We start from the raw sequence: 26569 nt of genomic DNA, 5'->3' as shown, positions 1-26569 counted from the left end.
AGCTCCCTCTGCTGGCTCACTAGCTGGGACTCCAGAATGTTAAACAGAACCCTTCCTATAGAGGTGACATCAACTTCAAATAATCATCATCATAATCTACAAACGCTGTTTATTATACAGTACAATCATCTATTGTTATAGATTAATAATGTTAATATGAAGTATAGCAAGGGCTCTGGAGTCAGCCTGGGGCCCTTATTAGCAGTGACCTTTGGCATATTTCAATCTCACCAGCCTCAGTCTTCTCATCTGTAAAATTGATATAATACTGTATCAGTCAGGGTCCACTTAGGAAAGCAGAATTTACACTAGTTAAACTGTATGTGTTGGAGGACTGAACAAAAAAAATGGGTAGCTACCATCCCTTTGGTGGAAGGAAGAGGTTGGGATGATCAGAACTGTCTCAATAATCTATGGCTACATTACAATGTTATCCTACGCAGAGGCTCAACGTCTCTGGGTTGGCCAACCAGGTCTTCTGCTGGTCTCACCTGGGCTCGTCCATGCTGCAGTCCTCAGCTGGAAGGTCAGCTGGGACATCTGGATGGCTTGGCCTCACTGTCTCTTTCATCCTCAAGCAAGTTAAACTGGGCTCCCTCACACGCTCATATGTGCCCCAACTCAGGAATCAACAGGCAACCCCCTGGTGCATAGGTCAGTGCTCAACCCCTGAGCCACACTGGCTGTGCTCCTATTTATTTTTGAGAATATTTTTATGAAGGTATAATTTGCAGTCATGTAACACAAAATCAAGCTATAAAAGTTCGCAGCCCACAAAATATCCTCACACCATAGTCATCTCTTCCTTCCATCTCTGGCAACTATTGATTTTCCATCCCTACAGTTTTGCCTTTCAGAATTTTATTTAAATGGAGGCATGCAGTATATAGCCACCTGAACCTGGCTCCTTTCATGTAGCATAATGCATTTGAGACTCATTCCTGTGTTGTGTGCCTGTTTCATTCCTTTTCATTGCTAAGTGTTATTCCATTGTATGGGTTATGTACCTGTTTGTTTACCCATTCCGAAGTTTAAGGACCTTTGGGATATGTATCAGTCAGGGTTCTCCAGAGAAACAGATCCAATAGGATATATATACACAGACATCTATATCTTTGTATACCATCTATATCAATTGAAAAAGATAATTTGTCTTAAGGAATTAGCTCATGTGATTGTTGGGGCTGTTAGGCCAGCAGCTGGAGACTCATGAAGAACTTAAGGCAGAATTCCTTCTTTTCCAGGAAACCTGTCTTTGCTCTTTAGACCTTCAACTGATTTGATAAGGCCCACTCATATTATCGAGTGTAATCTCCATTACTTAAAGCCAAGTGATTGTAAATTTTAATCACACCTACAAAATACTCCCACGGCATCTGGACTGTTTGACCAAACAACTGGACACTATAAGATTTCTCCACATCCACACCAATTGTTATTTTCTGTGGGTTTTAGATAGCCTTTCCTTGTGATTATTCCTTATCAACTTTTTTAGGTAGCCCCTCTTCCTCCTTATATGTTCGTGTCCTCTCCTGTTCTTGGCCTCTTAGCTTCTAGACCCTCCTCAGGTGATACTTTCTTTCATATTAAGATTCAATTACACCTACAGATGGACGACTCCTACATGAGCGCCAGACTTCCATATCCACTTGTACATTGACTGGGCAGCTTTAATACACACCTGATCAGCAAGTGCAAAAGCAAACTAACACTCCTAAGACCTGTTCTTTCTCCTGTATTTCCCGACTCAGTGACAGGCCCCGCACCTGGGTGCAGAGCCAAGCCGTAAACCTCGGAGTCACCTCGCGTTTCCCTTTCGCCCACCCGTCTTCCTCCCTGTTACCTTGAATCCATAACTTTGTCTTTTCCCATTGCTACTGGCTAAAATCCACTCAACCTCTATCTCCTTATCTCTTGCTGGACTCTTGTTTTATTTTTGTGGGTTTTTTTTCTTTTAAATATATTCTTATTGATTTCAGAGAGGAAGAGATAGAAACACCAATGATGAGAGAATCATTGATCCGCTGCCACCTGCACCCCCCCTACGGGGAATCGAGCCCACAACCTAGGCTTGTGTCCTGACCGGGAATCAAACCGTGACCTCCTGGTTCAGAGCTCGATGCTCAACCACGGAGCCACGCCAGCCGGGCTCTTTCTTCTTTTGTTCTTCTTGCCTGGGTTATTAAAATTATGTCCCAGAACTCTCTCAGCCTGAAATCATGCATTCCTATAATAATCCATACAACTGCTTGCGTTACCTGCTACAATACAGATCTGGTACACTTCTCTGCTTCATCCATACAGACGAGTAAAGGACCAAGAATAGCCAGGACACTCTAAAGAGCAGGAAGGTGGAGACTAACCTACCAGGATTCGAACTTATGAAGGGAAAGTTTTGCATTTTGCAGGCATAGGGAGGTTGGCCAGCGGAATAGAATAGGGCCCAGAAGCAAAGCTGTGCCTGTACGAAGCTCTGGTATGTGACTCTGGTGACCACGAAGGTCACCAGACCTCCCTGCAAGAGAACCTGCTACAAGGTGCGTAGTTAGTGCACCGCCTCCAGGTCTTCTCCCGGTGAGAAGACAGCAACTTAATATCCAGTGTAGCATTCATGCAGAGACCAGGCCTCCCCCCTGCCTGAGAGAGCAGGGTACTGGGGCAGGGCCAGGTCTGCCGGGACTCCTCACGGGGCCATCTCTGTATGGGCTCCCCAGTGGCCTAGCCAAGGCTTTCTTAGGGCTGCCCCAAGTCTGAGGCAATTCCTCAGAAACCCCCCTTCCTCCCTTCTCTTTCACAAGCGTCCAACCTGTACCGTGGGCCTTCTTGCCTTCCCCCACTTCTCCCCTGGGGTGGAGGTGGGGAGAAACCACAGTGTAGCCCCGGGTCTTGGCCTCTGTGGGCCTTGGCTGTTCCCACTCTCCATGGGGCTCAGCTCCCTTGTCACGGTCTCTTTGAAGCCGTCAAGGTTGAAACACACCCTCCCCCCATATGGACATTAGCCCGCTTTTGCTGCAGCTGACTCCCCTTAGGATTAGGATTCGGGGGCACCAGCAGACAGCCGCCTGCAGAGTAGGCCCTCCCTACCTTCGTAGAACCAACTCTCGAGGCACTGTTTTATTTATTCGTTACTCCTCACCTGAGGACATTTTCCCCCCATTGCTTTTCAGAGACGGGGGGGGGGGGGGGGGGGCAGACAGAGAGAAAAACACACACCATCCTTTCATCCACTGACTGGTGGCCTCTGGCGCGCACGCTGTCCAGGGACCCGGAGCAAACCGGCAGCCCCGGTACGTGCCCTTGAGCAGGAATCCAACCCGAGAACCGCAGGTGCGCGGGCCGACGCTCTAACTCAAGGTACGGTTTTACCTGGGACCGCTAAGCTCGGGCTGAAAAGCCGTCCTGGGCACCGCCCTTCCTGAAGCTCCGAGAGGGGGATGAACTCCACAACGTTCTCCTAAAGGTGGGTGCGGCGGAGGTAGCGGGAAGGAAGAGTACCGTGAACTGGGGAGGAGGGAGGGAGGCGGGGACTACAGGGCGAGAGCCCGTTTGAACGTGGCTTCCCACGTGCCCATCAAGACTCCATTCCCCGGCTACAGGCTGGATCTCTGTAAACACAGCCTCACGTCTCTGCCCAAAGATTTTTTCACTCTAATAAGTAAATAAGGGGGTGGAGGGCATTACCACTGCACCTTACGCGGACTCAATGAGTCATTTTAATGGAGGACGACTCCTCTTACCCTTACCCAGTGAGATCATGGAAACCTTTAAAACCGGTAAAGCTTTCTACAAAGCAGGCCACCTAAGCTAGGAACACCTACTTGCGGAGAAACGCGCCCGAAGGCCTGCCTGGGCTACTCCGGCCCTTCGCGCGGGGCGGCGGTTGGTGTCCGCGGGCCCGCCGTTCCGACTAACACAGGGCCGCAGAGACCTGCCGGCCCGGACACCATGCGGAGCCAGAGAGCTGCCTCAGCCGCAGTTGAAGAAACCGCTCTCGGGCTGGACGGAGGCGGAGCAGCAGCTCAGGCTGAGCCAACAGAAGAGCCTTAAAATGCCTGGAGCAGTCCTCGGACAGCCCCCAGCGCAAGGCACTCTGGGATTTGTAGTTTATGTCTGGGACAGCGTTTCCCCCCACTTCGTTTCCCAGCCTTTTAACGTCGCCTTTATTCTCCCCATCCCGTCCCAGCACCCCGACTTCCTGGTCGCCGCATGGCTTCACGTACTACAGTACCCAGAAGTCTCTTCTTCGCGTCCCAGCGCGTGTCTCCTTTGGACTACAGTTCCCAGAAGCACTTTGAAGTGCTTCCCTCTCTCATTTCCAGGACCACAATTCCCACAGACTTCGGTTTCACGGCGGTTCTCCTCTCACTCTCTTCTTGAGTTGGCCAGGCTTCGGCCGGCCAGGGGGCGCACAGCGACGACGTGATCCCTCGTGACCGGACACACGGTTTCCTCGGCGGCCTGTTTTTCTCCTCACTTAGTTATCCCTTTTACAGGCCGTCGCGGCTGGCCTGAGCTGTGACCTGGCGGGCCGCGCCTGCGCTCTGCCCCGTTTCCTGCCTGGCTGGTGGCGGCGGCCATTTTGTTCATCCTCCTCCTCCTCCTGCTCCTCCTGGTTGGAGCGCAGTGTCCGGAGCGGGCTGGGGGGAGAGAGCCTGTGAGCAGGGTTCGGTGTCCTTTCCTTGTCCCCAGCTGGTGCCCGGAGCCCCCCTCCCCTTCTTCCCCACCCCCTCCCCTCCCCAACCCTGCCCTCCCCCTTGTCCCGGGATCTCTCCGTCGCACCCACCATGATGGAAGACGACGGGCAGCCCCGGACTCTGTGAGTACCCGAGATGAGGGGGTGCCAGGCGCCGCGAGGCCCGGGCACCGCGGGTCGCTGTGGGAGGGAGCAGCCGGAGAGCGGGGCCGGAGCCGAGACTCTCGGCGGCACCCTGGCCGGGGTGGCGCGGGCGCCAAGTGCATTCCTCATTTGTCCCCTTTTCCTTGGGAAGGAAGCCCTCCCTTCCCCCATCAGTCCCTTCCTGGGGCCTGGGGCTTGTTTCGATCTCTTTCTGTCGCGCCCTCCTTTGCACCCCTTTCCCAGGCCGGTCTCGGCTCCGTAGAGGCGGTCGGGCCCGGAGAGCGCCCGCTTTGCCTCTGCCTTAGGGTCCTGGGCTGAGCCCGGCGCTGTCTGTCCCCACGGGGGCAGGGCCTGGTGGGGGTGGGACTGGGGGTGGGGCCGCGGCCGCGTCCCCCGGGGCCGGGAGGAATTAGCACTCGCGCCCTCCGGGTCCCCGGCCGAGCCCTCCGCGGAAGCCGGGCACTTCGGGCGCTCGAGCCCCTGCCCTCGCTCGGCCCCCACGTGCCCCCGCCCCCGCCGTCGGAAACACTCGCCGGGCGCCCGCTACTTTCCGAGCGCGAAGGGACGCCTCTGGCCGCTGGAGCATCTTTCCCTTCTTGGATAACGAAGTTTACTTTGAGCGCTGCCCACGCTACCCTGACAGCCAGTTGTCCAGCTGCTTTTGTCCTCTGGGTGCTACCCCTCCTTCGTCTGTCGAGACCTTCAGAGTTGGATAAAACGATGCCTTTTATCCCCTGCTCGTTGTGTGTCGGTGCACCGCTCCTTCTCCTAGCTTGCTGTTGCTTTTTACCTGCAGCCCGATCTAATGAATGAGTTTCATCTCCCAACCGCTTTGCTGCTGGAGTTTCTTTCCTACGGAAGAGTGATGACTCGGCACTTGCATTCCTTTCTGGATAGTGTGGCACTCCTTCCTTTTTCCTGCATTTAAGAAAAAAAGTCCGAGTGATTTCTAATTACATGTTTAAGTTGGGCACCTTTGGTTTTCCTAGCCTCTCGAAGCTCAACGCCCACCTGCGGTGCAAGGAGTCAGATGGCTGCTCTGTTTTTTCTCTTGCCTCTGCCCGGTGTTGATAGGGTCAGAGTTCACCTGGCCCTGCTGTTTAAAGGGCAGGTTACTTTGGGGGAATAGATGAAGGTGGATGGGTCCTCAGGAAGTTGGACTCGCTTCTCATCGCTTGGGTCTTACCAAAGAGACTTTGGCTCGGGAAGGCAGATGATACCTGTACCATATTGATACAGGTTTGGCGTTTGGTTTGGTTTTGAGGGGGGCCTTGCACTTTTTCATTCCTATTTCTCTGCCTCACTGAAGTATTGGCCATCCTGTTTTGAGAATTTGAGGCCAACGTAAGCACCACATGTTTGAATGAAAAGCCTGCTTAGCGAAACTTTTATATTTGTTTTGTTCCGTCTTCCATTTTGGCCTTCTTTTCCCAGAAAGGGAATTGGGACAAACTTGAAATTTGTCAACATCTGTTGAAGCCAAGGCTTGGTATTTAGTTAGTGTGTATTTTGATGGAAGCATCTGGGAAAGCTGGATTTGGAGCCAGCTAGCATGTATTTAACAAAAAAGTAACATTGTAATGCTCTGGCTGGTGAAAGGTCTCCAGTTCCATTTTTGCAGGCTCCATCCCTGGTTAGGGTGGGCAGCAGACTGACCTGTTTCTTTCTCACATGGATGTTTTCCCCTCTCCCTTTCTTTCTCTCTAAAATAAATAAAAACGGGTTTTTTAAAAAGGTTACATTGTATCTAAAAAACTGAAATGTCATGATTACATCACAATAGCTGCTGAATAATTGGTAAATTCTCATGGCATATTTCTCATTAACTCTATTTAACTTCCTTATGAAGAGAAATTCTTGTTTTTTGCCATGCTAAAAATATGCTGTTTCAATACTTTTAATTCATATATCTCTGCATCTGTCTTGTCTTCATCTCCATCATACCTTCGACTTTCCTCAATTGACTAATAATGGTAAACTAACTTCTTTGTCACTTATTTCTGACCTGTACCTTCTCCAATCTCCTTTTCTTTCTCCAAAACACACTTACTTTATCTGTGTTTACAGCTGTCTAAAAATGTGACATGTATACACATAAGTAAGGAAACGTCTTGAGCCTTGATGTACATGCTTACTATTCTGTCTTCCTTTTTCCTCCTCCCACTATTCTCATGGGAAGGGTTTTTTTTTTTTAGACAAGGACTGCTCCATCTTCCTAGGTCTTACCCCTGCAGCACTTAGTTCACTGCCTGGAAAATAAGAGGTATTCAAATATTTTACAATGATTATACTCTTGTCATTAAATTAGTATTAAGTCCTTTTTTTTTTTTTAAATAAAGTCCGATTGATTTAAAATTATAGGCAGACTTGATTGTCATATGCACATGATGCTGTCTGTTGATTTTATATATATTTTAAAACCTTCAAATGTAAAATTTTGAAGTAAAAGCAGATGTTTCACAACTGGGATTTTTTGGGGGGATCAGATTTTAATTAAAAAACAACAACAATGCATAGTAGTTTTAAGTTTATTTTACATATTACTCCTGAAAGGATTCTTTAGATACAAGTAATGTAATAAAAACTTTTGAATGTGACTGTAGAGATTGATATCTAGTAGGGTTTTATTTTGTTTATTTATGGAGCTCTTTTTATTTTACATTGTGATCTACGGATTAGGTTTTCAAGTGGCCAGTATGTTTTAAAAGAATGTACTCTGTTTCTTTAAAATGCCTGTGTGTTACTAGTGAGGTTTTTTTCCTGCAGACACACACAAGCTAAGACATATGGTTCTATCATCAGAAAACAATATGGTGTTTATAGCCTAGGTAGGTCTTTAAATATTCATTACCTACAGTATTACTAATTTATTCGATGGTATTTAAAGTGGTATAGAATTGCTTTGATGTTGAGCCTAAAGTTTTTCAAATAGTTGCTTTAAAGGTCTGTTTTCTGCTGCTCTCCATTCTCATGTGACATTTATTTCGGGGTAATATGTATTGGGTAACTTGTGATTTAAAAAAGCAAACAAATGGGATTATGCTCTGTAAAACTGACGTTGGAACTGGACTGCCTGATAGCTACCTCGTAGGACCCACATTTCAGACGTGTTGTGGGTAGCTCTAAATGCAGTGATTTGAGCCATGCTATATCTGAATCTGCAATCAACATTAAATTATAATGGTGTTCTATTATAGTTTACTTTCTTCATTCATCTGATGCACCAAAATGAGTAGGAATTGTGGATCTGGGATTATACCTTGTTATGCAATGTCATCCTTTAGGACTGTCCTTCCTGATACTCTGTCGAAAGGAGGAAATAAACCAATGATTTAGAGTATACTCTGAATAAGGGCAACAGCAGAAGGAAATACTATTAAATTCCATTATAATATTGACTAGCTACACCATGGATTTGCTTGTATTATGGCTATAATTAAGCCTTTCAACTTAATCATATTGTCTGCTTACTTAAAATACATTATCAGTGTCCCTGATGTAGTTGGTCAATTCACCTGTACCTTTCCTGCACTTTGCCTCCCACCTTAAATGTAACATTGACAGATTGGTAACTCATTAGATGCCCATTGAAGGGTATTGTTGCAAAATCTCTTGTATAGGAACTTTTCAAGAACAAAAGTAAAAATATTATTACTTTATTAGAGAAATTTGGTTATAATATGTTTTGTAAAAATGCTGGTTATTTCAGCCCTGGTAGGGCTACTCTTTTCAGAGTAAGAAAACATTCAATGGTGAAATGTGTGATTTGTCTTTTCTCTGAAAGGCATGATGTTCTTAACTTAAAATTCTGCCCAGTGGGACATAGGAAATAGTTTGGCAATGTGAACTTTTGCCTACTGTGCAACTGCGAAGTTTCTAGTCTTAAATTGAATTTTAACCCTGATGTTAGGGATAAAGGCATCATTTTCCACTTTTAATGCTTTAGCTCCTACAGTTCCTGTTCTTAGAAGATAAAATAGACCTAAGGTATGCTTTTCTTTTTTCTTGAGTTAAAAATCGTTTACTCTGAGTTGACCTCTCAATACAAAATTTGAGTCATTTGTCTTTTTCTGTTATTTTATATATGATCTTTGAGTCGAAATTTTATATTTAAACACTTGGAACTTTAGAATAAATGGCCTGCTTCATAACCAGAGCAGAAAGAAGTTTGCTGCTTTACCACAGAACTTTTAGTGGAGATATTTGAAAAAACTAGGTTTTTCTCTTAAGTATTTAATGTCATTCTAAACTCTGGTTAACATTTTTGCTCTTTGGCATCAGTGCTTGAGATGTAAGTTAATATATCTAAATGTGCCTCTAGAAATTCTTCAAAATTATAACGTATTGGAATAGACTGGCTTGAAATAAAAATCGTATGAAACAGTAACAGCTTTGATTGTGACTGTTATACTGTATATGGAAGGTAATTAGTGCCTGTGCAACAAATCAAGGTTTTAAGCAGTAATACAAATTTAAAACTATTTAAGATTTGTTATATCACAATGATCATTTTGTTTTAACTTTACTTGTTAGCTTCAATATGTGAAAATTAGTTTTATCCACGTCAAATCTCTTAAAAATGAGCTAACTAGCACTTTAGGTTTTCAAGTGGCCTTAACACTTAGGAGACCAAGGTAACTTGTTCACTTTCTTTATGGAGAGGTCTACCTTGTACAAAAAAGAAATTCCATCTATGATTGCTCACAAACCCCCTGTGAGTTGAAAAGGGACAGGTAGTTGTCTAGCTAACTCCTACGTCTATAACCTTTCGCTACTGCTGGAAGAAGTGTGTCACTGCATGCCTAGCCATGGGTCTGTTCTACTTTCATTGTAAGGAGAAGATGGTATGGGTGGACATAAACACGTCTGTCACTGGGTTAGTCTTCTATTAATTAACATTGGGCTTGTGTTTCAGTTTTAGAGCATATAAATTAAAGGTACTAATTGCAATGAAATTCTTAGCTGAACTGGAAAGTGCCTATTCAGTCCTAATCAGATAATTTTCTTTATTACACGTAACTTTACCTTTCTCAGTCTGTTTTCTCCTTTCAAAGTGTTCCATCTTAAAGCAGTTACGTATTTAATATGTTAATAGATGCAAAGCTTATTTTGGTCTCAGTACTAAGTGTCCATATGTTACATATTGGGAAAATAAAAACGTATGTCCATTTACTTCCCGGAAGAAACTGTTAATTTTTACAAATATTGTTTGCTTGGTGAGGTTCATAACAGGCAAATTATAGGAATTATACACTGAGTACCAGAAAGACTTAAAAGTTTGACAATTAAGTAAGCTAAATTACAATAAATCCATGGTACAAGAAAAACCAAGGTGGTCATCTCTGGGTGATGGTGTTCTTTTTTCCTTTTAAAAATTCATCTGTGTTTTAAACTTCTTTTTAGATAATGTTTTTTAAAATATTGATTTCAGAGAGGAAGGGAGAGGGAGAGGGAGATAGAAACATCTATGATGAGAGAGAATCATTAATCGCCTGCTTCCTGCACACTCCACACTGGGGATCGAGCCCATAACCCAGGCATGTGCCCTGACTGGTATCAAACTGTGACCTCCTGGTTCATAGGTTGACACTCAACCACTAAGCCATGCCGGCCAGGCTGTGTTTTAAACTTCTTATACAAAATATATATATTCAATTTATAAAACAAACAAAAACCAATCCCAACTCTTTAAATAGACATACTCAGAAGTATACCTGTATTGGTCTTAAATTTTCTCAGAGTTTCTAAAGAAGTCTTTATATTTGCTTTATCTAGATCAATATGTATTTTGTTGAGTACGATGTGTTTTAGGCTAGGAAATTTTATTATTTTACTCTGCTATTCTAAAACAAAACAATGAAGACATAATATCAATAACAATTTTATTTAGCAAGACAAAACAGACCCCTCTGATTTCTGTGTGTTTTGCTATAACTTTAACTCTCTTTTTTGTTCATGTAATTGCTTTGGTTGGAGGTCTAAGATAAACTCATGTTATATTCCTTTATATCTAATATAAAAGGATATCCCTTTACGATCAGATGTTTTGATAAGTCAATAATTATGAGTGTGTGTGTGTTATACATTATTTTAAATTGTGTTTCACATTAAAAAATGGTTATCGAGACTGCTTTAAGTTTTCATTATTTTTATTCTAATGAGATGAGAAAACTATGCTTTTGGTATACACGATTATGTTAATTTGTTCTTTATAAAAGTCTTTTGAAGTGGTACATTTAGTGGCCTAAGTACATTTGTTGCTTTCATAAACAAGGATTAATTTTACCTTCATAGAATCAGTCTTAGTTGGAATATCTGTATGAAGACAGGAAGTTAAAATGAACTAAAAGGTGATGAGTTAAATAATAACACGTTAGAGCCAGAGCTGAAAGAAAATTACTGATTTTTTTTCTTTTTTCTTTTTTCTTTTTTCTGTCCAGATACGTAGGTAACCTCTCCAGAGATGTGACGGAAGTTCTTATACTTCAGTTATTTAGTCAGATTGGACCCTGTAAAAGCTGTAAAATGATAACAGAGGTAAGATCTTCCCAGTTCCATGTGCTGGCAGTTAGCATGATGTTTAACATTTTGAGATACGTGAGTTGACTAGTATTTTAAAATAATATTCTAAGTAAACCTCAGGTTATTCTGATGGAGAGATTCATGTTTGTTGTATTGACGTATTACTTTGATCTGGCTGACAAACTAAGTTTGGAATGGAGTTTTATTTGCAAGGACAAAGTTCCTGTGCTGTTATTCTCAAATGGTCATTCTTCATGATGTAGTTACCTTCAAGTGTTCTTGCTTGTAAAGAATTAATACAACTTATCTCAGAGTGTTGAAAAACTAGATGACAGTTCATACAATTCAACAAGAGTGTTACTGATTTAGATAGTATACATTTAAAGTTTAGGAATTGGTGTATATTGGGTTATTTGCATAGTGCGACATTTTGCACCTTGTTTGTTTTTAGTAAATACTAATGACTGAGTAGCCTATTTTAGATAGGAATTGAAATTGTTAGTGTAATGATTTTGTTTCAACACTTTTTTTTATTGTTATTTACTGTGTACCAGGTATTACGGTAAGTCCTAGGGATATAGTGGTGAATAAAATAGTGTAGAGCCCCATAGAGTCTAATGAGGGAGACAGAGGAGTTAGCAGACAATAATGATATAGGTTAATAAATGCTATGGGAGCAGTTTCAAGTGCTGTGGGAGAACATATAAGTTCTAGTACAGCCTTAGGTCTGGAGAGGCTTCTTAGAGGAGTCAGTGTCTAGGCTGAAACTGAAAAAGGTAGTAATGGAAACTGGCTAAAAAGGAATTTGAGGAAGAAGGGATTCCAGGTAGAGAGAGGAATGTTGATCTGGTCTGGTAGACAGCGTAAATGCTTGAAAGAAAAAGATAGAAATCATTGCATGCTTGGAGTTTCCAGTGGGGTTGGTCAGTCATAGAGATGCTAAGAGGTGAGAAGGAGTGTTCAGTAGGGACCAGAAGCTGTACTGAGGAGTTTGTGTTATATCCTGAGACAGAGGGGAAGTGTTAAAAGTCTGTAAAGCAAATTGGTCTTTTGGTCTTTTTTTCCTAACTAATGATAATCATCAGTCTGTTCTGGTATATTATGTTTCCTCTTCTTCCTATTTCTGATTATTTATTCATTTTTTTCACAAAATTTACTTTGTGCTAGGCATTATTCAAAGCTGGAACTATGAAGAGAATAAAGCAGTTCTGTGATGATGATTGGAGGGAATGTGCTTTATGGGCTAGGTGGTGAGGGAAGGTGTCAACTCCAAGCTGAGACAGAAAGAACAAGATGGTGCCATCTACATTAAGAGCTAGAAGCAGAGGGCACAGCAAATACAAAGCCTGAGTTGGTAATGAACTTGGTGTGTTGGGTTCAATGAAAGACCCAGGATAGCTGGAGCCTGGTGAGTGGGGGCAGGGGGAAGTGGTAGGAAGTGAGTCTGAAGAGATAGGCAGGCAGGGTATGGCATCACAGAGGGCAGTACAGGCCATGACAGAGAGAGTGGATTTTACTCGGGTTGCAGTGGGGTTTTAAGTAGGGTAATGTATTCTGATTTGTATTTTTAAGGTACTATATTTGGAGAATGACTGTTACGTGGAGAATGGATTGTAGGGGCAAGAGTGGAAGAAGGGAAACCAGCTGAGTTTATTTCACTAGTCTAGTTTAAGTGGTGATGTGGACTTGTTCTCTAGAGTGGAAGCCATAGAGATAGAAGTATATAAACTTGGTGTATATTTTGGAGATAGAATAACAGTAGTACTCGATTGGCTGTGGGGTGTAATGGGAAAGAAGACTTCAAGAATGACCCTAAGATTCTTTTTCTTTTTAAATATTTTTATTGATTTCAGAGAGGAAGGGAGAGGGAGAGAGAGACAGAAACATCAATGATGAGAGAGGATTATCGAATGGCTGCCTTCTACACGGCTTCTACTGGGGATCAAGCCCACAACTCGGGCATGTGCCCTTGGACCGGAATTGAACCTGTGACCTTTCAGTCCATAGGCCAATGCTCCATCCACTGAGCCAAACCGGCCAGGGCGACCCTAAGATTCTTGTTTGTGCAATTATATGGATGGTAATGCTATTTACTTGCTAAAGAGTGCATGACTAGGGGAGGCACAGGATGGATGGGGGGAGTGGTGGGAGTCAGGAGCTCTGTTTTGGCAATGCTAAATTTAAGATGTGCGCTAGACAGTTAAATGGGCAGGATATGTCGGCAGTTGGATAAACTAGTTGGGTACTTGAGAGAGACCAGTGCTGATGATACCAGCTTGCAGTAGTATTTGAAGCCATGGGACGAGGTGACATCTAGTTCCTGAGAGTGCTGTAGAGAAGAGTAGAGGGACCCCGGAGCATCTCAACACTTAGACATTTAGAGTCTGAGTTAAGGAGGAAGAACTACCTTTTGAAAGAACTACCGCCCCCCCCCCCCCCCCCCCCCCGCCTCCGTGAGGAAACAGAAAAACCAAGAGAGTATAGTGGAAGGTAAAGGAGAATATTTAAAGGGGTGTTTGGGGGGTTGTCACTTATTTTGAATTCTACTTGAAAGTCAAGATGAGGACAGAAAAGGGATCACAGAGCTGGCAGAGGTCATTGGTGAGTGTAACACAAAGTTTCAGTGGCTTAATTGGGTTGGAAGCCATTTGGAGTGGGTTTAGAAGAGGATGGGATGTGAAAAAGGGGAAAGAATCATTAGAAACTTTTGCAAGACATTTAATAATGATTTAAAGTGTTTTTTTAAAAACCTGCATGTACAGCCATTTTAGGGGTAGAGGGATTTGAGTGAATTTTCAAAATTTATCCATAGTCTACAACTCCCACAGTTGAACTTGTAAATAGTTGTAAGACCTCGTATTTCTCTTTCTTGATCTTTATGTCATCCCATAAGAATTGATGACAACAGTCCTGGCCGGGTGGCTTGGTTGGTTGGAGTGTGGGTGTTCCATACACCAAAATGGTTGTGGGTTCAATTCCTGGTCAGGGCATATGTCTAGATTGCAGGTTCCATCCCGGTTGGGGCACATACAGGAGACATACATCTGATGGATGTTTTTCTCTCACATCAATGTTTCTCTCTCTCTCTTCCTTTCTCTCTAAAATCAATAAAGATTATATCCTCGGGTAAGGATTTAAAAAAAAAATTGGTGACAATAGTAATTAAGGACACAATTGATTTTAGTGTCACTTGCCAGTGGTGTAAGTGGGAAGCTTCCAAAGGACATGAACTCTACTATAGACCAGCGGTCGCCAACCTTTCAGACTGTACGGACCACCAGTGGTCTGTGGACCACTGCTATAGACTGCCTAGGCATTTATTTTTCTTTCATGAATTTCATTTCAGCATATTAAAAATCCTTTCTTACCCTTAGTTTTATGATTTTTTTTTTTTACTTTAGATACTGTTTATTTTAGAGTTTAGCTTTCCCTGTATACTATAATAAATGTATATTATCTAGTAAACATTTTTTAACACATCTGACATTTGAGATGTGGCAGAAATCAGTGGGGTCTTAGATAAAATGTAGTGTGGTGTGAATATATAAATGTGCGTGTTTACGTACGTTGAATGGGGTCCGGCCTACTACCGCTTAGATCAACATGCAGACCGTGTGCATGAGTAGACTAGTTTACTAACGTCTGTTGTTAGAGATCTACCACTGGACTTCTCTATGTTTTGCTACAGTTATCAGTGTTTTCCTTAGAGGCCATAGGGCAGAAAAGGTAGGACTAAAAGGAAAAATTGACTAGTTGTTTTAGTTTATTATTTACATTCAAAATCCTTTCTTTAATGAATGTTACTAGTAAATATTAACTTTCTTAAAGGAGGAATTTAAGATTTGGAGTTTTTTCCCCCCGTTTTCTTTCCCTACCTCTAAAGAACAGCGTTCATGTTGCTAGGACAGTAGGATTTTGTATGGGAGCCCATAGTTTTCTTGTCAGTATTAATGATCACACTTTTTTTCCCCTCTCAAGGAAATGCCTCTGGTTGATTCGCCACTATTGTTTTAGACGTCTTATTTTGGATTTTTCTTCTAAAACTTTCCTGGGATGAAAAACAGTGATTGTTGAAAAGATCTTTATTTTATCTGGTATTTTTATCCTTTGTAAGTGCAACTAGAATTCCACATTTTAAATATTTTTTTTTTTAGGGCATTTTACACGGAACAGTGATGAATGTTTTTAACCTTATGTAAATATATTTATACAGTTGTGTAACTCCAATTTAGGTTGCAGGTTTATAAAATTTACTTTCATTTAGGTTGTAAGATGATATAATTAGGTGTACTACTTTCTCATAATCTATAAACACCTATTTGCCAACTACTGTCAGGCATAATGTTGTAGAATATATATAATGAAGATTTTTTATGAGTGTTTTTGTGATATAAAATTGTAGCTTTGTCCTGAAATGTTTACTCAAAGACATTTTTAGAAAATTTTTTCTCAATCACTAGTTTATTTTTCTGGTCTTTGATGACCAAATTCAAAAGTTTATAGAATCTCCAATACATTAGAATATTTTGAAAGGGAATTCACTTTAATAGCAAGTTATAAATTTGAACTTTTTCAATTTTATTCTCATTTCTTATCTATAAAAGAAATATATAATCTCGTCTCATCATATGTAGTGCTAATAGGAGTAAAGTTTGTAAAGTTGGTTCATTTCTGTATTTTTTATGGTCATGGGTTACAGTTAGTGAAGGATTCTGATGCATAGAATTCATCCTTTTGAAAATTCTGTTGGGAAAGGAGAGCAGTGGTAAGGAAGTAGTCCTTATCCATCAAATCTGAACTGAGGTTTTGTTTGGTCTATATAAACTTCTGTTTTATATTTATCATACTTCACTAGAATTCTGTATTTTGATTTAATGCTGATAGTCATACTTCTATATTGCTTTGACAGTTCTGTTGGCGTACAACAGAATCCTGAGGTGCAAAGTCAGGTCTAGCTATAACTCTTACTTTATAAAGTGTTAGGCTTTCATAAGCTTATGCAATCTCACCTGTACATTCCTAGCTATCAGTAATGTTTTTTCCTGGATTTTCTTCTCAGCAACCCGATAGCAGAAGGGTCAACTCTTCTGTTGGATTTTCTGTTTTGCAGCATACAAGCAATGACCCATATTGCTTTGTGGAATTTTATGAACACAGAGATGCAGCTGCTGCATTAGCTGCTATGAATGGGAGAAAAATTTTGGGAAAGGTAAGATAATAGAATAATGGCACCTAATGAACATACGTGTTTGCATGTCAAATTAGTTTGCATTATTGCTTAGCAAGTTTTTAAAAGAATATTCAGCTCTGCTGAGTGATGGTTTTGCTTTATTCAGCCTTAGTACCTTTACAAAAAATATCCTGCTTGATAAATGATTTAATAAGTGGTAAGTGTTATGCTTTTTAATGATATCCCTAATAATTGTATTAAATATAATCTTTATTTTTAGGAGGTCAAAGTAAACTGGGCAACAACACCAAGTAGCCAGAAAAAAGATACTTCCAGTAAGTACTCCTGCTGCATTTTACTGTGGAAGAGTTCTGAAATTATCCTGGCAGCATTACCAGCTTAAGTAGGGTTTTCCCTTCCCTTCGTGTTGCCTATAAAAGGTTTAGTAGCAAAAATAAAAAAATAAACATAAATAAAAGGTTTAGTAGCTGACTTAAGTATTTGATTACCAAATGCTTTGATTTCAGATCACTTCCATGTGTTTGTTGGGGATTTGAGTCCAGAAATTACAACAGAAGATATCAAATCAGCATTTGCCCCCTTTGGTAAAATATCGTAAGTATCATAATCAATACTATACTCAATTGTGATAGGCACAATAGTATATGATTAACTTGTATAAGAATTAAGATTTTCTTTTCCTAGTTAGTGTGATTTTTGTTTTGGTTTTGTTTTTATTAGATGTTGTTGAAAATGTTGTCATTTTAATGTTTTGGGGTCTTGTTTTCATCTAATCCTGTGTATAATGTGTTTAAAAATTTTAAGTGATTGTTTGTTATCTTTGAAGCAAATGTTTGGGTGGTAAAAACTTATGAAGTCCAACTTTTTGTCGAATGTTTTCAATATTTGGTGGTTAAAGATAATGGGTTAAAATAAATGTGATTTATACTGTGTATTAAGCTTTTTGTAAGTGGGGGAAAGTAGATAAATCCTGGGGTATATTGTGGTTAAATTGAAAATGTATATGTTTAATTATAATGATAAATGTTATTATAGTATTAAGAAGTTTCAATGTCTGAGCCATAAATTTGGATTAATTGTTTTTTGTTTTGTTAGTGGTGTTTTATTCTGCTAGTTAGGGCCCAAATGTGGTTTAATTTTTAACAAAGTTCATGCTCAAATTTCACTGTATGTTACTTGATCAAATATATTAGAAAACTAAAAGTGGTTACAATTCTATAAAATGTTTATCGTAATTTATCTTTCTGATTAAGATCTATTTGTCTTATGTATTTCCTGTAGATTTAAATTATACGTTTTAGTATTACTTTACAGGAATATATTTCAACTAAGAACAACAATATTTTTCTGTATACAATTTGTTGTTCTATAGATTTAATTTATTTGAAAGAAATATTTAATTCTTAATTTTCTATTTTGATATTTGCTTTGCTTTTTAATCTCTAAATGTGGTAAGTAGAAAATCAGTATAAAAATAATACAGGTTGCTGTTTTTCAATCTTTATTTATACCTGAGAGCTGCAGTTTTTCTAAAGTCCAAGTCACAATTAAAAGTAATAGCATTCTGGTTATTTTGCAGAATTGCTCATAAGAATGGACAGGATCTTGAAGGCTAACTGCAAGGAACTGTGCACACTGGAACTCAGTTGTAGATTTTTTTCTCATTTCTATTTATTCTTATTATACATTATTTATATATACATATACTTTAGTATTTACATTTTAACATTCTATATTCAGTGGAGTTCTATATTTCCAATCATTTTAACTTACTCACTAAAATTTCTGTGTAAATTTGTTGTTTTCGTACTGGTGTGCTTAGCATTGTTGTTAGTTTTTTATTCTCCTTTCTTAAATTTCTGAAAATGTCAATTTTTCAAAATTTACAGCTGCCCAAACTCCAAAATGATGATAGAGAATTGACCAAGAAAAATAAAGAAATCTGTTAACAGGCCATGTATGCCTTTTTAATTCCTATTTTTTCCTCTTTTTCAATTTTTTAATATTTCATATATTTTGTATCACTAGGCAGAAAACATTTAACTATTTAGAGATTGCATGGTGGTAAAGTAGTTAGCATTGTTACAGTAATTTATAGAATCAGTAAACCTTAGAGGACACTAGCCAATAGAATATTAGAAAAGGAAACCATTGTTCCTGTTAATCTTCAGATTTGAGCATTTAGTTTAGAAAGCACAGGCTATTTGATTAGGTTGCATGTTTATTACATGTTTTTGTCCTACTGCTTTTTTCTAACAGGTAAAGAAGCGTTAGGGAGAGTTCAGGAATGACTGTAGTTAATTAGGGCTAACTGAAATTTTATTTTAAAAAATGCTCACAATACAGTGTGTGTGGTTCCTTTTAGTTTTTATTTTGAGGATGACTCTTACTTCCCTCATTTAGCTGTGCTTCTTTTCACAGGGATGCCCGAGTAGTTAAAGACATGGCAACTGGAAAATCCAAAGGCTATGGTTTTGTATCTTTTTATAACAAACTGGTACGTTCTTTCAATTCAATTTAAGTTTAATACAGAATTTAGTCATTAATTAATCTGAAACTTGAATAGTCTTAGGTGTAAACTACAAACACAGCTTTTATGTAATTTTGTATGTCTTAACAATAGAGTATAATTCATTTTGTCATAAGCTTGGAAATAGCTGGAAAAAGATAGCCTGATTATAAGGAAAAGTAATAAAGTTACGTTTGTGCATTGGTGAAGGTAAGATGTAACTTAGAAGTAAAGCTAAAGGGTAGGACAAATGAGGTAGTCTCAGAATTTGGAGGGAAGTTAAACTATATTTAGTCTTAACTTTGAAAACCTCAGTTTTAGCTTCTAATAATTATTCATACTTTTGTAGCTGGGATATTAAATGAAATTGAAGCAGCTCATCTTGACTTTTGCATGTGTTTTTTAAGAAAGAAGTACTAAAATATCTAAGTATTTGCATTAACTATAACATCAGATAATAAAGTGGGCTTTGGCATCAGCATTTTAGAATAGTTTCAGCAACTTAAATTACCTGCATTTATTGAAGCAGTAAGATAAAGGGCAGGAGTCGTATACTTTCTTTGCTTAGATTCATTGCATTTGTTGCAAATTCGCATTAATTCTGAGAATCCAAACTCATATTTTATTGACAGCCACTTTACAGCATTTTCCAACAATGCAGAAAGTCTTCTGCCTTAAATGAGTTTTTAATCTTGTGTTATAGTTACAATACATTGCTACTAGAATGTACATTTTCAGGGTTAGGTGATTTAGACCATAACATTAGAGTTTTTACATATTATTCAGTAAAAGTTACATTACAAATCAACCATAAAATTAAAATACTAGAAAACAGCTTTGTCTTATGGGATTTCTGCCTTTTTATTTTTTAATCAATGGGATTGTGATATTTTTCTTGCATATTTGAATTATGATAAATTTCTCTAATGCTGTCTTGGTATTTTGAAATTTATAAATAATAGCTTTTATGAATCACTCAATTTAAATAATTTTCTTAGTATATTAGTCCAGTTTTGATTAGGATGCTCAGGGAATTAATTTACTGGTAAGATTTATTGGATCCAGCATTGCCAGCATTTTCTTTCATCTTCTGGGTCTTATATACCACAATTTTCTGTTTGTAATTGCTCTTGCTCTTTTTTTCTCTATAGGATGCAGAAAATGCAATTGTGCATATGGGAGGTCAGTGGCTGGGTGGTCGTCAGATCAGAACCAATTGGGCCACACGCAAACCACCTGCACCTAAAAGCACACAAGAAAGTAAGATACATCTACTATATTAAAATGATGGGTACTTCACAAAGTCATGTATTGGTATAATCTTAATTTCTTAAAAATTTTATTAGCATTGCAAGACTCATTTCATCTTGAATATAACTTTGGGCTTTGAGATAATACTATATTTGGAGCTGTGAACCAGCTGATATAGATCAAATCAGAGCGTGAAGAAAAATATTTTCTTTCACTTTTTCCCCCCCAAATGAGGCATTTCTTAATAAAATATAGTAATCCATTTTATAACACTCAACATTTTTGTTTTCTCTGTGCATATAGATAACACTAAGCAGTTAAGATTTGAAGATGTAGTAAACCAGTCAAGTCCAAAAAATTGTACTGTGTACTGTGGAGGAATTGCTTCTGGGTTAACAGGTATTGTGTTTGGTTTTCTAACCCCCTTCTCTCTGGAGCTTCATCACTATTAGTACCAATTTTATGATAAAAGTGAGCCTTGAATAATCTGTATGTTTTTGTTTTTCAGATCAGCTTATGAGACAGACATTCTCACCATTTGGACAAATCATGGAAATAAGAGTTTTTCCAGAGAAGGGCTATTCATTTGTCAGGTAAAATTCTACCTGTAATATTATTATTCTTAAATTTGATTTGTTCCTTTCAGTTACATTATTTGATCCCCCCCAGGTATCAGAGGTTGTTAATGTTAGTATTATTTTGCAATGTAGAACTTTAAACTACCTATATAATGTACTCTAGGATACCAATGCCAAATTGACACTTATAAACTAACGAGTGTGTATGTAAACTAGTACTGTGTACTGTGTTAAGTTCTTTAAAAAAACTTTTTCTATTTTTCTCTCAGATTTTCAACCCACGAAAGTGCAGCCCATGCCATTGTTTCGGTGAATGGTACTACGATCGAAGGACATGTTGTTAAATGCTATTGGGGTAAAGAATCTCCTGATATGACTAAAAACTTCCAACAGGTAATTGGATTTTTCATAGCACTTTTTAAGGTTTCTATCTTATATATCTACATAAAAACTTTAGAAACTGAAATTAAAAAATGAAGCATATATCTGCTTTCAATTGACTTTTATTAATGCTATTTCAAAAGTGATTATTTTGTGGTATTAACTGAATCTTAATACTTTCTTTTCACAGGTGTCACCACCCCAATAAACTTAGACAATGATAAATAACAGAGTCCTATTCACATAAGGGTGCTTACTTAGTTTTTCTCTTCCTTGTCTCCCACTTTCTTCAAATACTGTATTTCTTACTTGTTTCCTAAAACAGTAATTTGCTTTTTCCTAGGTTGACTATAGTCAGTGGGGTCAGTGGAGCCAAGTTTATGGAAACCCACAACAGTATGGACAGTATATGGCAAATGGGTGGCAAGTACCGCCTTATGGAGTATACGGGCAACCATGGAATCAACAAGGATTTGGAGTAGAGTAAGTTTGGGTTTTTTCAGTATAGAAATATGGTTCTGACAAAAGCAATAAAAAGTGTGTTTTCCTAGGGAGAATCTATTTAAATTAAGTATATTGAACTATTAAAAACCTTACGAAAAGGGGTTTATGGTGCTAAAAATGTTATTACCTAGGTGAAAAGGGTGGCTGGGGTAATGTTTGGTATGTCCTGCTACCTTTATAAGCAGTTGGTAGAGTTTGATTTACATTTCTAATGTACTATTTTATCTACTTGTTTATTTTGGTGTGGAAAAGATCTTTGTCTAGATATGTTCAGAAATGTAATGATTTATACCTGTTGGCTTGTGTGAGGAGTTTCAGAGATTTATCTGATTAAAAAAGTAGCTTGCTTTTTTTTCCTTTGTTGATAGAGTGGGCTGGTCCCTTGCACTTTCAGCCCCATAGGCCAGCCACCTTTATTTTCACTCGTTCCTTCTTCCTTCTTTTTTTAAAAATGAGCTTGTGTTTTTAAAATTTCTTGTAAATTGATATACAGTGTGCAATATACGGTAGGTAGATGATGTGTTGAATCATTTGTCATTTTTTAAAATTAATATATTTTTCTTGATTTCAGAGAGAAAAAGAAGGAGAGACAGACAGAAACATCAGTGATGAAAGAGAACCATTGATTGATCAGCTGCCTCCTGCATACCCCCTACTGGGGATCAAGCCTACAACCCAGGCATATGTCCTGACCAGGAATTGAACCGTCATTCTCCTGGTTCATAGGTCAACGCTCAACCACTGAGCCAAGCCGGGGGGTGGGGGGGTGGGAGGGGCGCTATTTGTGTTTGTTTGTTTGTTTGTTAAGTTGTGGGTATTTTCTTAACAATTTAAGACTAATATTGTGCCCAGCTGGTTTGGCTCAGTGGATAGAGCGTTGGCCTGTGGACTGAAGGGTCTCGGGTTCAATTCCCGTCAAGGGCATATTCCTGGGGGTTGCAGGCTCAGTCCCCATTGCGGGGCATGCAAGAGGCAGCCAATCAATGATTCTCTCTCATCATTGATGTTTCTATCTCTCCCTCTCCCTTCTCTGAAATCAGTACAAATAAATAAATAAATAAATAAAAGACTAATATTGTAATATGTATTCAACATATGTGGCTGGCTATGTATCAATTATTTCTTTGCTCTTTGTTGTAGGTTTGTTGATTCCTTGTGTATTCTGTGATTTAGCTCTGCTTGGTTTTTGTATAAATGTACAGATGATTTTCCCTTGTGTTTGCTGAAGTGTTTGTTTTTCTTCTCTTTCAAGTCAATCACCTTCTGCTGCTTGGATGGGTGGATTTGGTGCTCAGCCTCCCCAAGGACAAGCTCCTCCCCCGGTAATACCTCCTCCTAACCAAGCTGGATATGGTATGGCAAGTTACCAAACACAGTGAGCTGGGACTCTAAACAAAATTGTAATTCACAATAGCTTCAGTTTCCTGTGACACTCTGAAGACATGGAAGTAGACATTGGAAAATGGAAATATTTATTTTAAAAATGGAAATGTTTGGAACCTTTAGCACAGCTTTGCTTTGGTGAAGGACACATGTCTTCTAGTTCTGCCTTTTTAAGTTTTTGTTCATGATGGATATGAACATGATTTTTCTTTGTGTACAAAAACTAAAATAAAGTCAATAAAGACAATTCTGACTACAAATTTTATAGGAGAAATGGGTAATACATTTTGATTACTAGATACTATTCCATTTTTATCTTGCTACTCAGTATTTTAACTCACTGTTTTTAAAAGAGGAAAAAAAAAAGGGAGGATCGTGAAAAACTGGGAATCACATATAAGTTCATCCTGAATCTTGACATTACCTTCCCCTACTCTGAGGTGGACCACATTCGAAGTCAGCAGAAAAAAGTGTGATATTGAGAAGAAATGCATGGTTTTGGAGTCGCTTTGGAGGAAATATTTACTTTATGCTTAAAGAAACCTGAAGCCAGACTGATAAATTTTGCAACCTAAATAAGGAACAGCATTGTCTGAGTTACTTGAGCAAATGTTGGTGATCCACATTAAGACATATTTTTAAGACTTTAAAAAGTGTTGATTATTAAAACTGTAGTAAATTACATTTCACTTTTGGGGGAAAATTCCAAGTATGGTGTTTGTATTAAAGTCAGACAGTCATACTTGTGCTTTTACATGAAGTTTAAATGATATACATTGTAAATATTAACTACAGTGTTTAAAAAGCATGCTTCAACCTAGAAGTAGCAATGTAATTATTTGAAGTAACAACACACTCCACTGCATTGAATGCAATGGATTGATAAGAATGTTTAAGACTGACATTTCCAAGGTTGGCTACTATGTAAAATTAAAATTATACAAATTACTATACAGAAAAAGCCTTAATTTTAATTTCATATAAATCTTTGATGCAGAAATACATTTTAAAATGTCATTGCAGATTAGATTTTTTCTTTGCTTTTTTCCCTTTGCTTTACATCACTTGGTATGTAAACACCTTGATTAAAACCTTGTAAACCATTTCAAGGTTCCTATAAATTGTAAAATACAAGTGTTTTTTAAAAAATCTTTGGGTGTTTTTTAAATTAGATATATTTTGCCCAATAATTTTTTAAACAAGATTGCTAAAACATCTTATTTAGACAGTTCAATGTGCCGATTTATGATTGGCTCTTCGCTTTGACTTTTCTTTTTGGTTCCTTTGTTTTCCTGTGTGGGTAGTGTGCATGGGATGACAAGCCTGAACAGAGGCTGGGCTGTATGAGTGCAGTTTGTAAAGGAATTAGCAGGTGGAGAAGACTGAGGTTTGTTTCTGAGGTATTTTTCAGGCTATGTGGATAAAATCTGCCTCGAACTTTATCATAACAGGAATGTAAAAGGGATAAAATCCTATGTATTTGAGTTTTGACAGCTAGGGGGTGCAAATGTTTAGGCAATATATTTGAAATGTTTTGAGGCCTGGACACCAAAATGAGAAAACCCTTTATAGTTTAGTAAGTTGCAACTACTATCCACAGATTATTATTGAAACTTTTGCAATCTTATAATTAGCTTTGAAATAATGATGGTTTTATAAATTGGTAACCACAATAATTTTGGTATTTCCCTTTTTCCCCTATTTAGAAATATAGCCAAATGTTACTATACCTGAAAAATTAGTCTGAAGTTCATCTTTGAGCCAATTTTTTATGACACTTGAGTTTTAACCTCAGTAGTAGTCATCTGTTACATTCTTCTATTACAAAATTTACCCTTATTTCTTTTGTTCATGGTGTCTTTGGGGGATGTTATGGAAAAGTTATTTTACATTTTATAAGGAGAACACTCAAATACAAATTTTATCAATTATGCCTCCTAATAAAAAATTTCTTGAATATATGTGAAACTTGAACAATTAAAGACTTAAAAATATATTGATAAAAGCCTATTAAATTCTCAGTTTGCCTTTTTTGGTCTGCCAGTAAATCAATTAGCTTATTGCGATAACAGCTAAAATATAGCTGCAGTATTTCCTAGTTGTATATTCTATGAATTAATAAAAGTATAAGGACTAATTATATTGCCATAGTAAACATATGACTGAAGTGTCCTTCATCTTAATATGAAAGAGAACAAGAGTTCATAATCAGTTCAGTTAGTGAAAGTTATTTCATAGTAAATTGTTTTTTAAATATCCAAACAAAATGCACAATCTTAGAATAAAACTGTCAAGCTAACACCGACCATAACAAAGTGAAATCAGTGCTATTTTCATCCAATTTAAGCCTAAGAATCGTTGCCTTTTCCATGTTCATTAGAAACAGCAGCACAGATTCTTTGGCATGCAATAAATGTTTCTTATTTTGAGGTTGATTTTGGTGATGTGTTTTTGACTGCCATCTTCTGTGCTCTAATCCCTACTAGCTATTTCCCCCATGGCATTCCCACTTGATTTTTATGTCTGCTGGCAGTAACAGGCTAAAACGACTGGCCAACTTAAGCCAAAGCTGTAAACCACAGTTGAAGTAAGTCTTTCAATAAAGACTACACTCATTATAATAAGTGGCCTTTTCTTGTTGTTTATTATATAATCCAGGTTGCCATGAAATAAGCAATTTTACTATAATTTGTTAGTAAAGTATGTGGAATGTACATACATTCCACACCTGTTTCTGTGTTCTATGTAAGTGTTAAAAGTCCATTAGCTTTGTTGAATTAAATCTTAATTTCTGGATATGGAGGAGTAGAAATTTGCATCCTTCTAAAAATGTATGCTCTGTTCAGTACTAATATAGTAAAGTCTCATTAATTTAGAGTCCACAAATGATGGAAACCATTATTTTACCATGTCTAGGTGGAACTTTGGTGGTAAAGATTGCATTTAGATAAAAACTAAATTTAGTAAATTATCTAGACACTTTTTAGCTGGTATGCCCAACTTAAATCTTACCTACTGAAAGTCAGCATTTGGGCTTCCACTTAATATATTAAATACTGAATTTTATAAGGAGACTTTGCATTTTTAGTATGCATTGAAAGATAAACAATATTTTTACTAGTTTATGTAAGCCTTAAGTGGTCTAAATGAGCAGGTTTTCTGCTATTGTGTAGTAATAAAATGTCCTACTTAATTGTGTTCAAACAGGTTAATGTGAATTAGAGTGCCATCTATGCTATTTTTAAACAAAAAAAATAAAGTGAATAATTATGACTTAAGAACTGTATTATTCCCAATTATAGTTAGCGTGGTATTTAAATGCTATATTAATATGAAATATGGGCTACTTAAATTGCGTCTGTTTTGAAACTTAAGTGATAGGCTAGAAACTAATTCACAAGGTAATTTGTAAA

General features: G+C 38.4%; 1 protein-coding gene and 1 long non-coding RNA gene across 9 annotated transcripts in view; one reads left to right on the top strand and one right to left on the bottom strand.

The window, feature by feature from the left end:
* Window positions 1-4188: 4188 nt before the first annotated feature.
* Window positions 4189-25585, top strand: TIAL1 (TIA1 cytotoxic granule associated RNA binding protein like 1). 8 transcript variants are annotated; one of them, XM_079793402.1, is made up of 14 exons: window positions 4197-4816; window positions 7033-7100; window positions 7604-7665; window positions 11278-11374; window positions 16419-16568; window positions 16810-16864; window positions 17057-17144; window positions 18972-19047; window positions 20211-20319; window positions 20614-20709; window positions 20819-20903; window positions 21158-21281; window positions 21613-21752; window positions 23026-25585. In XM_079793402.1, the coding sequence occupies exons 4-14, from the start codon at window positions 11363-11365 to the stop codon at window positions 23150-23152; spliced, it is 1062 nt and encodes a 353-aa protein (XP_079649528.1). In that variant the 5' UTR covers window positions 4197-4816; window positions 7033-7100; window positions 7604-7665; window positions 11278-11362; the 3' UTR covers window positions 23153-25585. The 8 variants fall into 8 exon arrangements, with proteins under 8 accessions (XP_079649526.1, XP_079649528.1, XP_079649529.1 ...); XM_079793404.1 differs by having other exon boundaries at window positions 4203-4816; window positions 16470-16568; XM_079793403.1 differs by lacking the exon at window positions 7033-7100.
* The window catches only part of LOC307112620, a 35531-nt gene continuing 13784 nt past the window's right edge, over window positions 4823-26569 (bottom strand). Inside the window, exon 3 of the long non-coding RNA XR_013814726.1 lies at window positions 4823-5755. This is a non-coding gene — a long non-coding RNA (uncharacterized lncRNA). The remainder of the gene's footprint in view (window positions 5756-26569) is intronic.

This window comes from Cnephaeus nilssonii, assembly GCF_951640355.1.
Source record: "Cnephaeus nilssonii genome assembly, chromosome: 16".
NCBI classification, from domain to species: Eukaryota; Metazoa; Chordata; class Mammalia; order Chiroptera; family Vespertilionidae; genus Cnephaeus; species Cnephaeus nilssonii.
Note: the sequence above shows the minus strand (reverse complement) of the source record. Positions and strands in the feature narration are given on the sequence as shown.

Excerpts from the sequence above, each read along its gene's own strand:
- TIAL1 (XM_079793400.1), top strand. The coding sequence starts at position 4,785 with ATGATGGAAGACGACGGGCAGCCCCGGACTCT. Across the intron at positions 11,375-16,418 it reads GCTGTAAAATGATAACAGAG|CAACCCGATAGCAGAAGGGT; the intron begins GTAAGATCTTCC and ends TTTTCTTCTCAG. Across the intron at positions 19,048-20,210 it reads TATCTTTTTATAACAAACTG|GATGCAGAAAATGCAATTGT; the intron begins GTACGTTCTTTC and ends TTTTCTCTATAG.